Below are 15,594 nucleotides of genomic sequence, written 5' to 3' on the forward strand. Positions count from 1 at the left end.
ACCTTCCAAGAAAAGTCTATCAAGAAAAAATGCACATATCCTTCTCAGCATCCAATTCTGAAGTGAAGTAGTTAACTAAAACAGCTTCTGTGGTATAATTTCTTCTCAAAGAATGGAGAATAATGGCACAATAAAATGGCATTGGAAGCAAGTCTACACAAAGTGAGAACAATGAAGACTTGTGCTTGTGTGTCATGGGTGCCACTGACAGTAATGGTCAAGTGGTCAGTGCATAGTAAATGAGCTTGAAAGCACATTCAGATGATGTACTTAAGATTTTAGATCAGAGGAAATAGTTGGTGTGTTGTAACCGTCAGCAAAGGAAACTGATTAGGCTTAATTGACCATCATTGATAAACAAAGATTGGTTTAGAAAGTCTAAGATGGACTTGGAAGGAAGTATGCAGAGATCTTTGAAGATACTTACAGGGCTATTATGCTGCTTATATACATATGTCAGGTGCAAAACTAACCTATAGTAACAATCGACTTATTGCATAAAGTAGGACAAAATTAAGCAAAGATGTGTGACTGGGCAACGATCAACAGCAATAAGTCTTAAAGTGGGCAAAGGTGACTGGTGATTACAGGGTGATATTGAACAGACAAATTATGATGAAGAATACCCTTTATGGGATTATGGGATTTATATGCAAAGTTAGCAAAAACTGGATCTGTCACATGTATATTCTCAGTTCAATGTGGTTAAAGATAATCAACAAGAACATTCAACAAGGTGTTTTACTGTTGGTATATGGTGTGAGCTTGTCACTGAAAAAAATAATGGACCATAGACATTATACCATTTAGTTCAAAATGATGTATGAATAGTCAGAAGCACTAAGCAAGAAAATCTTTGACAATTCGAACCAAACAGCTGGCCTCACACATGCAAATACATTCGAATGAGGGCAAAGAAAAATATTTTTGCATCATACACAGTGAGGATGATTAAAATGCTGTGCTTAGATTGGAATATACAGTATGCATGAGGAATTATCTTTGGAGTTTTAAAAAAAAGTCTCATTAGCTATTTTGGAAAAACCTATCTTTCTTGGCATTTTTTGATTACACATTGGCAGTACCAACAATGACATTCAGTACCAAGAATGGAAAGATGAGCAATTCTCAATAAATATCGTTGTAGATATATTTTCAATGAGACCCTATGAAGCTTCAGACATTGTATAAAAGTATGATCTTCATACAAAAAAAAAGCAAATGATGAAATTGTAGTTACAGCTCTGGAGACAGCTGAGAAAAGACATTGTTCACAAATGGGAATGGCAAGACATTTTAGAAGGATGGATAATCAGACAAGTTTCCAAATAAGGAATAGGGAAGTACAACTGAGATGAGTAATAGGTGGAACAAGGTTCTGCTGAGCCATAGCCTTACCTTATGAACTTCTTCCACCTGTATATGATTTGTTTCTCTTCCTGCTCCCATGATTTTCTTATTGCACAAATTATGTCAATAGGATAGATAGAGAGAAGCTTTTCAGATATATCTCAAGGCCAAAGGGCATAGATTTAAGGTGAGCAGCAAGAGTGATAGAACAAGGGAAAAACAGAATCAACCGGCGGGTGATTGCATCCTGGAATGCATTGTGAGTAGGTGGTGATGGCAGGTAATAACATTCCAGTGAAATATTTTATAATATTTTTTCTATGTCAAAACTGTAAATGCTGTAAGTCAGCCAGCCCAGAAAAAGGCTCTACTGCTGAGAAAACAGATTTTTAAAGAACTTCACACTTATGACTGAATAAAGTTACCAGAAATTATGTTTACTGTATTAGGTAATGATCTTGAAGCATGGTAGATAAATGTATTGTCTGTTAAGACCGTAGAGGCAAGACAGCAAAGAAGTATTTGACTGCGCTCTAAGTGAGATATTTCCAAAAGATAAGCATTGACATGACAAGAGGATGGATAACTTCTCAATACTTACAGATAGATACAATGTTGGATCCCCTAGAATAACAATGTTCTTTCAAAGAACCAAAACTCATTTTCTCAGGTCCTGGCATACCAGGCTTAGAATAAATATCTTCAATTTTGTTGATTTCTATTTTAGCATTTTAAAAAGTAAATTTGTTTAAATACAAGTTGAAGAAACGGGAATGCACAAGCTCAACAGTGAAGCAACAGTTAGCTAACATTTTCCTAAAGTATAGAATGATGATACAATCTGCAACATGTGATGCTACTGCTAAGTTACTAATGCAACAAAGACTTGGAACACAATAGATGAGTTCAGTCAAACCTCCTGGGGGCAAGTGGAAGAGAAACATTGAGGCAGAAAGCTAATTATTAGTCAGTCTGTAGAGGGAAGTATTTTAAGCAAGATGACAGAGTGCATATGTTAACACCATCTAATAAATCTGACATTCAAAAATTGGATGTTGGAAAGATAAATGAATTATATGATACACATTACGTTAAAAGTTTGAAATAAAATTAAATTTAGAATTAGAATACTGAGTTCCTCAAGTGAATATTGATGAGTTCTGATTATATTCCACAGATCTGGGAAGTGGCCCACATTCCCTGAATCACATATTGGATCTTTATTGCTGAAGGACGGTGTTATACAGCAGGGGCAGATTTTTTGCTTTGCCTATTCCTTTAACTCTTCTAAATCGATAAGTTAGTGCTGACTTGGAATTTGGTTTCTAAACGTGCACTTATATAAGCATTGTCTGCATATTCTTATTGTCTGAAGCTGTGGTGGCCTTTTTTCTGGAGTGGAGGCAATGCAAGTTTGAGATTTTCTCATATATCCTATCAAATCATTCAGTTCCATTGGGGATTTTGATGAGCTGAGGCACAGTGCACTATGATGCAAAGAAAAGCACTGGATGAGATGAATGGTGTTTTACTTAACACCAGCCTATGTCGAGATTGGGAATATTGTGGAATCTGGTTAAGATCACAGCTTGCATGCTATCAAATAGCAACCATAATAAGCAGTCAAATTTCTATAGGATGATGAACTTAAAGAAGAATTCTTTAAGTCTCTATTGACTGATGCAGTTCAAGATTTTTATGAGGTTGAAACAGGATGCCTGTATAGCTGTTGATGCCACATCCTGAAATGCTCCTGGCATGACCATGCAATATGATCATGTTCTTCGTGCCTCTTCATGGATGGAATGCACACTTCAGTTCATTGATCTGTTTTTCAACCTCTTTGAGGAGAGAACTTTTCTGATGACATTTATGTTGGCAGGCAGCATGGAGACCCTTTCTAGTTATCAGTATTGAATGTCGCCTTCCTTGAAGATCTCCGTGATTATGGCACCTTGGTGGTCCTTTAGTATTGTGATGAACTACATATACCTGTCTGGACTGCTCCTGTGGCTCCTCCCACAGACCCTGCTGACTGCTCCTGTGGCTCCTCCCACTGACCCCTGCTGACTGCTCCTGTGGCTCCTCCCACAGACCCCTGCTGACTGCTCCTGTGGCTCCTCCCACAGACCCCTGCTGACTGCTCCTGTGGCTCCTCCCACTGACCCCTGCTGACTGCTCCTGTGGCTCCTCCCACAGACCCCCTGCTGACTGCTCCTGTGGCTCCTCCCACAGACCCCTGCTGACTGCTCCTGTGGCTCCTCCCACAGACCCCTGTATAAAGGCGATTGAGGCCTGAGCCCGGCCTCATTCTCCAGGATGTAGTGTTGTTCATTCTTCCAGTCAATAAAAGCTGATATCTCGCTTCTTACGTCTCAGAGTGAGTTATTGATGGTGCATCAAGTATATCTTCTGTTCCTCAGTGCTCTGAATTTTTTTTACTTAAATTCCTCTCTATCACAATTTATAATGACCATCTGCTATGGAAGTCCCATTGTTTCTCAGCTGGCATTCAGATGTATGATCGAACAGGGAGTTGGCTGGAAGCTGAACCAAATAATTTGCAATCGAATGGAGTTTAGAAGTCACATCAAGGACACCGTACAATTATTTCTGTTAGAAACTTTGATTATTTTACTGTATTCAAAAATTATTTTGCTGGGAGTATGTCTATTTTTCATTGGCTGGGCAGTTGCAGTAATGTCTCTAGCTTTCTATGAGGTAATTTAGATTTCATTTTCTGTGACATCGTAATCACTAAAGCAACAGTAACTGTTTAGTAATCCATATCTGGAGTTCACACATGGAAGGACAAACAACTGTAGAAAAGTTTGAACATTTGAAATACATTCTTTTAGAAGACATTGACAATAAAAAAGCTTCAACAGGATTACTTGTGACTGATACTTTCTCCTAGACTGGGCAGCAGACCATAGACTGAACTCTCACAGAAATATTTCATTTTTGGAATGGAAATCTAAAGTCTAGGCAATCCTACTTTACATTATCATTGTCAGTCATTGATACACTGACTAGTGAATACCAATGAATTAGTAATATGACCATAAGATATAGGAGCAGAATCAGGCTATTTAGCCCGTCGAGTCTGCTTTGCAATTTCATCATGGCTGATCCAATTTTCCTATCTGCCCCGATCTCCTGCCTTCTCCCCGTATTTCTTCATGCCCCGACCAATCAAGAATCTACCAACCATTGCCTTAAATATACATACAGACTTGGCCTCAACAGCTGCCTGTGATAAAGAATTCCACAGATTCACCATCCTCTGTCTAAAGAAATTCCTCTTCATCTCCATTCTAAAAGGATGCCCCTCTATTCTGAGGCTGTGTCCTCTGGTGTTAGCCTCTCCCACCATAGGAAACATCCTCTCCACATCCAATCTATCAAGGCCTTTCACTGTTTGATAGGTTTCAATGAGGTCACCGTCCATTCTTCTGAATTCTAGTGAATACAGGCCCTGAGCCATCAAACACATCGTATGACAAGCCATTCAATCCTGGAATAATTTTCATGAAACTCCTTTGAACCTTCTCCAGTTTCAGTATATCCTTTCTAAGATAAGGGGCACAAAACTGCACAGAGGCCTTACCAGTGCTTTATAAAGTCTCAGCATTACATCTTTGCTTTTATATTCTAGTCCTCTTGAAATGAATGCTAACATTGCATTTACCTTTCTCACCGCAACCTCCACCTGCAACTTAACCTTTAGGGAACCCTGCACAAGGACTCCCAAGTCCTTTTGCGCTTCAGTTTTTTTGTATTTTCTCTCCATTTAGAAAATAGTCAACCTTTTCATTTCTTCTACCGAAGTGCAAGACCATTCACTTTGTTGGCCAGAAAGAATGACAAACTTCAAATCAGTGAATTCAAATGAATCAGGGACAGTGGAAGTGGTCTTTGTTCTTGCCGTGTGCTTGGCCGTGTGGAGGCTGCCATTTTGTGAAGACACTCTATTCTTCATTTTGTGAGCTTGACATGCTGGGCTTGATGAGAGTTTTAAAGAAGGCACAAAGACTCTTCAGGTAATCTGCTGAACTGGAGGTCATTTCCAAATAAGGAGTTATTTGTGAGGTGTTCTTTGGTTGGCTATAACATGCCGGATTGTGAATGCCTGAGGTGATTTGAGCTCATTGCTGACTGAGAACAAACAGCCATGAGTCAGCAACTGTCCCTTGATGGGAAGAGGACAATAGATGAATGCTGGCTTGGACCAGAGCCAATGACCAGGTGTTAAAGGCCAGACACATGACCTGCGGCCAATGACATGGGAATGCGACATTTGAATTGATAAGAAATGGATATAAAAGTGGATTCTTTGTGAGTGCTGGTGGCTGTAACATCGAAGAATAACCATCGCAGATACAAGTGAGAAGAACCCTGTATGAAGCACGTGGAGAGTGAATTGGGACCACGAGGAACAAAGAACGCCTGGCCAGCGTAAACTCCTCCGCCTGGGTAATACCTTTGCTATTCTTTGACTATCCAGGAGAATCAGGGATACTTAGCAGGTGTGCGCACAAGGTATTTAGTGTATGAATTCATGTACGTTAGTTTGAACAATAAAGGTAAATGTCAGTAAATACAGATCTCTCTGTGCCTCACTCAGAATTGTTGGAAGAGGTAGAAGCGGTATCTCTTTTTTTTCCAACAACTTCCTGACACTGTATTCCTTTTATCATTTATTTGCCCATTCTCCTAATCTGTCCAAGTCCTTCAGTAGCCTCTCTACTTACTCAAAGCTACCTGCCCCTTCACCTATCTTCATATTGTCTGCAAATTTGCAACAAAGCCATCAGTTCCATCATTCCAATTATTGACATATAACGTACAAAGAATCGGATCCAACACAGACCCCCTGTGGAACACCACTGGTCACCTGCAGCCATCCTGAAAAGGCCCCCTTTATTCCCACTCTTTGCCTCTTGCTGATCCGCCACTGCTACATCCATGGTAGAATCTTTCTTGCAATACCATGGGCTTGTAGCTCGATAAGCAGCTTCGTGTGGCACCTTATCAAAGGCCTTTTGAAAATTTAAGTACACAACATCAACCGATTCTCCTTTGTCTCTCCTGCTTGCTGTTTCTTCAAAGAATCCCAACAGATTTGTCAGGCAAGATTTTCCCTTGAGGAAACCATGCTGTCCTCATCCTATTTTATCATGTGCTTCCAGGTACTTTAAGACCTTATCCTTAATAATCAACTCCAACATCTTCCTAACCACGGAGGTCAGACTAACTGGCTTACAGTTTCCTTTCTTCAACCTCTCTCCCTTCTTGAAGAGTGGTGTGACATTTAGAATTTTCCAGTCACCCAGAACCATTCTGGAATCTAGTGATTCTTGAATGATCTTTACTAATGCCTCCACAATCTCTTCAGCCACCTCTTTCAGAGGGTGTACACCATCTGGTCCAGGTGACTTATCTACCTTCAGACCTTTCAATATCCCAAGAACCTCTCTTTAGTTATGTAACTTCACACACTTCATGACCCCTGACACCTGGAAATTCCACTGTACCGCTGGTGTCTTTCACAGTGAAGGCTGATGCAAAATACTTATTCAGTTCATCTGTCATTTTGTTGCCCCCCCCCCCCCCGAACTACCTCATCAGCATTGTTTTCCAGCAGCCTGATATCCACTCTCTATACACTCTCTTTTACACTTTATGTATCTGAAGATACTCCTGCCTCTTTTATATTACTGGCTAGCTTACTTTCATATTCCATCTTAATGACTTTTTAGTTGCCTTCTGCTTGCTTTTAAAAGCTGCCCAAATCTCTAAATTCCCACTAATTTTTGCTCTATTATGTGACCTCTCTTTTGCTTTAATGATGGTTTTGACTTGTTAGCAACTGCTGTGTCACCTTTACTTTAGAATGCCTCTTCCACTTTGGGATGTATATATCCTGTGCCTTCCGAATTGTTTCCAGAAATTCCAGACATTACCACACTGTCACCATCCCTGCCAGTGTTCTTTTCCAGTGAATTCTGACCACCTCTTCTCTCATATCTCTGTAATTCCCTTTACTCTACTGTAATACTGATACATCTGACTTTAGCTTCTTCTCAAATTTCATGGTGAATTTGATCATATTATGACCACTTTCCCCTAATGGTTCTTTTACCTTAAGTTCTCTAATCAATTCTGGTCCAATGTGGATTCTGAATCAATATGGATGACGCTGTATGTTTTGCCTTCTTTAAATAAATTTCAGTGTTAGAACAATAGAGAAAAGATTCTCAGGAGTTTTGGCGCGAAATGTCGACTGTACATTTTTATATATAAGCATTTTATATATACAAGCATTGAACACTAGCTCAGCTGTTTTAGGCTATGTCCACACTAGACTAGATAATTTTGAAAACGCCGGTTTCACGTAAAAATGCTAGGCGTCTACACTAATCATTTTTGAAAATACCTCTGTCCACATTAAAATGGGTATTTGGGTGATCTCCTCCTTCTGGACATGCGCAGGAGACATCTACAGAAAACAAGCAAAATGTCTGGTGTCAAATCTTGCAGTGAAAGTGCATGTTTGTGCAGTTACAGACTAGAAAAACTTGAAAGGAAATTGCCAAACGATGGATAGCTGTTGGCTCTCACGCAGGAGGACTTAAAACTTAAAAAAAACAAATACTGGAGCGTATGGAGGCATCCGACAGGGAGTTCACGGACAGTATGACCTGGCTGATGACGAACATTGAAAAACTGACTAAGTCTGTTGTAATAATAAAGCACCTTGTTAAATGTATAAAACATGTCAGTATCAGTGTTTTTATTTTTTTTTTATTTTTAAAATTTTATTTAATTGCGTTTTTAAGTAATTACAAGTGTGGAAAAAAAATGTATATATCCCTTCCCCCCTCCCCTTAACCCCTCCCCCCTAACTTCCCTATATAAAAAAAAAGAGAAAGTAAGAAAGAAAAAAAAAGAAAGAGTGCCTGGATATTGGAAGATCCCCACATGCTCCATGGAGTTCTTAATAACTTTAGTATATATATTTATTTCTTTCCTCAAGTAACCAATTGTTTCATCTTCAGAGCACCTATATATTTAGTCCTGTCTTTTGTAAATAAGGGCACCAAATTTTCAAAAATGTTTCATATTTATCTCTTAAATTATAAGTAATTATCTCTAATGGAATACAGCCATAGATTTCTTTCTTCCAACAATCTATACTTAAATATGTATCCGATTTCCAAGTAACTGCAATAGCCTTTTTGGCTACTGCCAGTGCAATTTTTATGAATTCTTTCTGATATTTATTTAGTTTGAGTTTCGGTTTTATCCCTTCAATATCACCTAGTAAAAGTAATATTGGATTATGAGGAAGTTGTATTCCCATAATTTGTTCCAGTAAAAGTCTTAAATTTGTCCAAAAAGGTTGAATTTTAGAACAAGACCATGTAGAATGTAAAAATGTACCAGTTTCTTGGTTACATCGGAAACACTGATCAGATAAACTTGGATTTAATTTATTTATTTTTTGTGGTGTAATATATAATTGATGTAGAAAGTTATATTGCACTAATCTTAACCGAACATTTATTGTATTTGTCATACTATCAAGACATAGTCTTGACCAATTTGTTTCTTCAATTTTAATATTCAAATCACTTTCCCATTTTTGTCTTGACTTATGGACTCCTTGTTTAATTGCCTGTTTTTGAATCAAATTATACATACAAGATATAAATTTTTTAATATTTCCTTTTTGAATTAAAATTTCTATTTCATTAGATTTCGGCAATAACATTGTTTGACCTAGTTTTTCAGTATCAGTGTTATCGTGTATTTCCACACAATGTTACATTAGGTTGTAACACATCTATTGTCAGCGAAGTACTTGCATAAATAGGTAAACCACCTTCATACAAGTGAGGACAGAAAACAGGGCAAAGTGAGTATACTTATTTATTCAGTAAGTTATGGGTCAAAGTATTTGGTGAGTACATTTCTAACTCTTCTGGCTTCAGTCTCATTGCTGTCTGTTCTGAAATTGTTAGGTTGTGTGGGGGTTGCGTTCAGGAAAACAGTGAAATGCCGCCATCTAATACGTCATGACAGTATTTCTAGAAATCTCTGTTTACCCCGTCCACACTACTCCTGCCCAAGAGACATTTTCAAATTTACACACTCTGGAGGGCGTTTTACAAAAGCTCCATTTTCGGGGGAGGAAAATGCCATTTCAGTGTGGATGGAGGGTCAAAGCGAAGAGAAAAGGCTTCGGTTATGGATTTATCTGGTCTAATGTGGACGTAGCCTCAGTCATTCCACAAAATGAGTTTGAATGACATTTTAAAATGAACTGAACTGAAGCTTGCAGATATCCAGGTAAGAACTTATACTAGAGAAAGAGTAACTCCTATGGGAATGGCATTTGTAACAGAGAGATACAACAGCCAACAAACCACATGGGGCTTGTAGGTGGTCAAAACAAGTTGCAATCATTGTGGGGGCATGACTGGCTGAGACAACTACAACTTGACTGGAGATCCATTACATGCCACATCCCCTGTAATAAAGTCAGCTGAGAGTGAATTAAGAAAGGTACTGGATGATGCCACAACAGTCTCCATGCTGTATTCCATGAACTTTTGCCCAACAGAGGGCAAACATGTGTTGATGCCAACCTCTGTGCTTCTGGTTTGAAAGCATATTGGACCAAGGAAGTACGATGCTGCTCAGAGGCAGCATGAAAGTGATGTAAGCAGTGGTCCAACTACAAACAGTTTTTGTAGGCAGCATATCTGAGAAAGCCTCCCTGATATGTTAGTCAGTCAGTTACTTGTGAAATATGGCTTGGTTTGAAGCTGGAAGAGAGTTCAAGGAGCTTCAGGGAAGTTGCAAACATTCGGCTTCTGTGAATAAATGAAACCTGAATCTTCTCTGCATGCATTAGGGTTATTGCATGAACTTCAAGTGGGAGACAAAAAGCTCCTTGTAAAAGTAGATGCCAGGACCAAAGCCCAGCTGGATGAATGGAAGACCAAACATAAAAGAGTCAATGGAGATACAGAAATAAAAGATTCATCAGATGATGTTGTGGATGAGGAAGCCAAAAGGAGAGATCAAATCGTCACGGGATGAATAGAAGAGCAAACTCCAGTGAACTAAAAGCACCTTCCCAAGGTCAAAATGCACAAACTAGAAAAAGGTAAAGAAAGGTAAGGATGATGACAATGCTATGGAAATGGAAGAGGATAGATGAGACCTAATTTCTAGAGAAGTTAGCAAATTCAGAGAAACTTGTAAGAAACTGGAATAGAAAGTAAGGCAAGAAAAAGAAAGATGAAGTTGAAAAGCAGAGATGAAAGGATTGAAGTGGATCCAGAGGGAAAAGCTGAGAAAGCGAGAAGAAAGTGTCCAGGGCTGTCAGAACCACTTCCTGCAGTCTCAGAGTCAGCTCCTGCAACTACCACGGAGGACACCAAAGAACCTGAGATTGTTCACAGCTGTACGCCTTTCCTGCCAAGCAGGGTACCCACCCACCCTGCTTGTTAAGAGGAAGAAGTCTTGCACAGCGATTTAGATCTATAGGCATGAATGGGACAATTTAAAATTTACTATGCTGTACATGTCTATATAGTGTTTTGTTCGATATGAGAGAGAGTGTAGAGAGAGACACCTGGACAACTGAACTTCATTGACAGCACTGCTTGTACAATATGTGAACTCCCCCCATGTGGGAGTGGCTCCCTGAGTGGCATAAGATTAACCCATTAAACATCACAACATCTCCCCTTCTTAAAAAAAAATGGAAAATCTTGATATGTATTTCTTGTCGATAGATCTATATTGAACTTAAGCGATTCAGTTCACCTTACACATAGCATGTAACTTAAACTCCTTACATAAACAAAAAATATTGCCACCATTATAACAGTCGTTCTCTTTGTTCTTAATGATCCCTCACTCTCTTTGTATATTAAAACAATTACCAACATAATAATGGTCTTTCTCTTTGTTTTAATTGTCTCTCGCTCTCTTGGTTTTCCCTCATTTTTTCCTTGTTTTATGAAGAACAGTCTCATTAGAACACTTTCTAAAAACCATTAAATCTAATGGGGGTCAGGGTAGACTACCTTAACACTCCGACAAAGTTAGAGGATTATTCTGCCTCTTAAGTCACTTGCCCTAAGCTATTAGGCTATGGAGTATATCTCTCTGTAGTGGGACAGATATATGACCATATTTGGTGTAGGTTCCTGGAAGAGTTGGAGCGGATGGAGATTCCTGAACCAGTGCATCCACCTCAGCTAAATGGGCCTCATCATAAGGATCCAGCCACTCTATTTCTTCCTCGCCCTTTTGTGGACTTTGAAGGTGTATGAGCACATGCTTCTTCCGCCAGATGTCACCTGGTGATGTTCTGATCACAAATGAACATGGTACATGCTGCTGGACTATTGTTCCTTTGCTGGATTGGTCTGGAACCCAAATGGCATCACTACTCCTGAGCGGTGACCAAGATTTGCTCTGAGTCTGAGATCATGCATGTTCTTTGTTTTCTCACACTGTGTTGTCTCAAAACCTCTCACTTTGTCTCAGTCCGGTAAGTGAGGTTGGTGAAGGGAAGGAAGAATGGACAGGCTTCTTCCCAGTCTCTGGCCCATTGACAGCTCGGATGGACTGTAGCCATTTGCAAGAGGTGTGGAGCAATAAGCTAGCAGCGCTTCGTTGCTTTTGCCTTCAGTAGGAGATTCTTAACAGTTAGTATTTCTCTTTCTGCTTTGCCATTTGCCTGTGGGTACTGTGGACTGCTTGTCTGGTGTTTGAACTCATAGTCCCTAGCAAAGGCTTTGAATTCTGAGCAGGAAGATTCTGGACCATTGTCTGACACAAGTGTCTCTGGTATTCCACAATGAGTGAATACAGCTTTCAGCTGCTGTATAGCTGCTGCTGAGGATGTAGAGGTCAGTTTGAACACCACAGTATTCCATGAGTAGTAATCCACAGAGAGAGGATATTTGTCCCTTTTCAGCTCAAAAATATCTGTGCCTGCAATTTGCCATGGGAAATCTGCCTCAACTGTGTGCCTCTGTGCTATTGGGGTGCGACTTCCAGAACCACCTGAGAAGTGTGACAATGGAGTATGACGGGCCCCTCCCACCAATCACTGTCAGAAATCCTCAGTTCTGTAGGAATTCGTCACATACCCTGCTACTGACCACACACACACACACACCGACCCGCACATCCCACCCAGCACCATGCCAACAGCCGCACTACGGACACCACTTGCGGCCTCTCCACCCTCAAGATCCCTCCCCCACCGCTGTTCACCAACCTGACCCCCGACTGTAAACCTGTGGCAACTAAAAGCAGGAGGTACAGCGTGGGGGAGAGGGCCTTCATTAAGTCAGAGGTGCAGCGGCTGCTCAGGGAGGGGATCACTGAGCCAAGCAGAAGTCCTTGGAGGGCCCAGGTGGCCGTTGTTTGGAACCGGCAGAAAAATAGGATGGTCGTGGACTATAGCCAGACCATCAATAGGTTCACGCAGCTTGATGCGTACCCCCTACCCCGCATCACGGATATGGTCAATCAGATAGCTCAATACAAGGTGTACTTGACCATAGACCTAAAATTTGCTTACCATCAGCTCCCCATCCGCCCGGATGACCGCCCCTACACAGTCTTCGAGGTAGGCGGCAGGCTCTATCACTTTCTGCGCATCCCCTTCGGTGTCACGAATGGTGTCTCTGTCTTCCAGAGGGAAATGGGCCGGATGGTGGACCAGTGCCAACTGAAGGCCATGTTCCCATATCTGGATAACATCACCATCTGCGGTCACAACTGGCAGGATCACGACACCAACCTCCAACAATTTTTACAAGGGCCAAAGCTTTTAACCTTACCTACAACGGGGACAAGTACGTGTTCAGAACCACCCAACTTGCTATCCTTGGGTATGTCGTGGAGAACAGAGTCATTGGCCCTGACCTCGACTGTATGCGCCCCCTGTTAGAACTCCCTCTTCCCAACACCCTCAGAGCCCTCAAACGGTGCCTGGGCTTCTTTTCCCATTACGCCCAATGGGTCCCTCACTACGCAGACAAGGCCCGCCCCCGGTCAAGTCCACCACATTTCCCCTCTCAGCCGAGGCCCGCGCGGCCTTCAGCCACATTAAAGGGGACATTGCCAAAGCAACGATGCATGTGGTGGACGAGACCATTCTCTTCCAAGTAGAGAGTGACGCCTCCGACTTCACGCTGGCTGCTACCCTCAATCAGGCAGGCAGGCCAGTAGCATTCTTCTCTCGTACCCTTCAAGGCCCTGAAATTCGGCACTCCGTGGTGGAGAAAGAAGCCTAGGCCATAGTGGAAGCTATTAGGCACTGGAGGCACTATCTCGCCGGCAAAATGTTCACCTTGCTGACTGACCAGTGCTCACTTGCGTTCATGTTCAGCAACCAACAGCGGGGCAAAATGAAAATTGATAAAATTTTGAGGTGGAGAATTGAACTCTCCACCTACAACTATAACATCCTATACCGGCCTGGCAGGCTCAATGAGCTCCCTGATGCCCTATCCTGGGGAACATGAGCCAGCCGGCAGCTCGACCGGCTATATGCCCTCCATGCAGATCTTTGCCACCTGGGGGTCACCCGGCTTCTCCACTTCGTGAAAGCCCAGAACCTGCCTTACTCCCTTGAGGAGATCAGGATGATGACCAGGGACTGCCAAGTCTGCGCTGAGTGCAAACCGCACTTCTACCGTCCTGAAAAGGGACAACTTATCAAGGCCACCCGCCCCTTTGAACGACTGAGTGTCGACTTTAAGGGCCTCCTTCCCTCCACCGACTGCAATGTGTACTTTCTCAACATAATCGATGAGTACTCGCAGTTCCCCTTTGCCATCCCCTGCCCCGGTACCACGGCCATGTCCGTCATAAAGGCCCTGCGCCAGCTCTTCACTCTGTTCGGATATCCCTGCTATATCCACAGTGACAGAGGGTCCTCCTTTATGAGTGACGAGCTGCGCCAGTACCTGCTGGCTAGGGGCATTGCTACTAGTAGGACCACGAGCTATAATCCCCGGGGGAATGGACAGGTGGAGAGGGAGAATGCCACAGTGTGGAAGGCCACACTCTTAGCCCTTGGGTCAAAGGGACTGCCGGTCTCTCACTGGCAGGAAATCCTCCCCGAGGCACTCCACTCCATCCGCTCCCTGTTATGCACGTCCACCAATGCCACCCCTCATGAGCGACTCTTTTCTTTTCCCAGGAAGTCTGCCACTGGGACCACCCTACCAGCTTGGCTGACGTCCCTAGGGCCAGTGCTGCTCCAGAAACATGCGAGGAGTAATAAATAGTCGAGAGGGTTCACCTACTTCATGCAAATCCCCAGTACGCCTACGTGGTCTTACCTGATGGGCGGGAGGACACGGTCTCCGTCCGCGACCTGGCACCCGCAGGAGCACCAGACCCCTACCCTGAATGCTCAACGGTGACTATGAACCCCGTACCCACTGATGTATATATCCACGAGACACCGTACACTCCAAGTCCTACACAGACTCCTCCCGACACTCCCATACCGGGTGCTACGCACACACATGAGGGGTTACTGATGCCTAACGGGCTGGCACCTCAAGTCAGGCCGGAGCCAGCACAACCACCGTCACCGGTGCTACGTAGATCACAGCGACAGACTCGACCGCCTGATAGACTGAACCTGTAAATATACTTGTCAGAAACTTCACCCCGTGGGGACTCTCTTTTAAAACAAAGGAGGGGTGAATGTGGTAAACTATGTATACCTGTCTGGACACGCCCCTCTGCTGACTGCTGCTGACTGCTCCTGTGGCTCCTCCCACAGACCCCTGTATAAAGGCGATTGGGGCACTGCTCCTCCCTCAGTCTTCGAGGTGTCATGCTCCCTTTTTGCTGTTAATAAAAGCCTATCATTCACTTCCAGTCTCCTAGAGTTGTTGATGGTGCATCAACCTCTTCTTTCAATACCTCCGGGTCTGTGTACTTCTCTCGCCACTGAAAATTGACTGAGAATCTAACTTTGCAGTGAGGTTCAGCTTCTCAATAGCTGTCCCAGTAGTGGTGAGAAGAGATTCTGAACAACATCCTGGTTTAACTGTAGCTCATTTTCATGAATGGAAGCAGTAAACATTCCTTTCACACTGAGATTAGGTTTCCCTGGATGCATGATGGATTTAGTGTAATCTTATTTTTCTTCACCAGTTTTGTGAATAGACATTTGGGATGGCT

The 15,594-nt window shown here is 42.3% G+C and overlaps 1 protein-coding gene across 1 annotated transcript in view; it reads right to left on the reverse strand.

Annotated features, from left to right (window-relative positions):
* LOC140734030 (uncharacterized) overlaps positions 1–15,594 on the reverse strand; it is an 80,578-nt gene that overhangs the window by 51,164 nt on the left and 13,820 nt on the right. Inside the window, exon 3 of the mRNA XM_073057609.1 lies at positions 7,790–7,852. Within this exon, the coding sequence (XP_072913710.1) occupies positions 7,790–7,852 (63 nt within the window). The remainder of the gene's footprint in view (positions 1–7,789; positions 7,853–15,594) is intronic.

This window comes from Hemitrygon akajei, chromosome 10 (genome assembly GCF_048418815.1).
Source record: "Hemitrygon akajei chromosome 10, sHemAka1.3, whole genome shotgun sequence".
Taxonomy (NCBI): Eukaryota; Metazoa; Chordata; class Chondrichthyes; order Myliobatiformes; family Dasyatidae; genus Hemitrygon; species Hemitrygon akajei.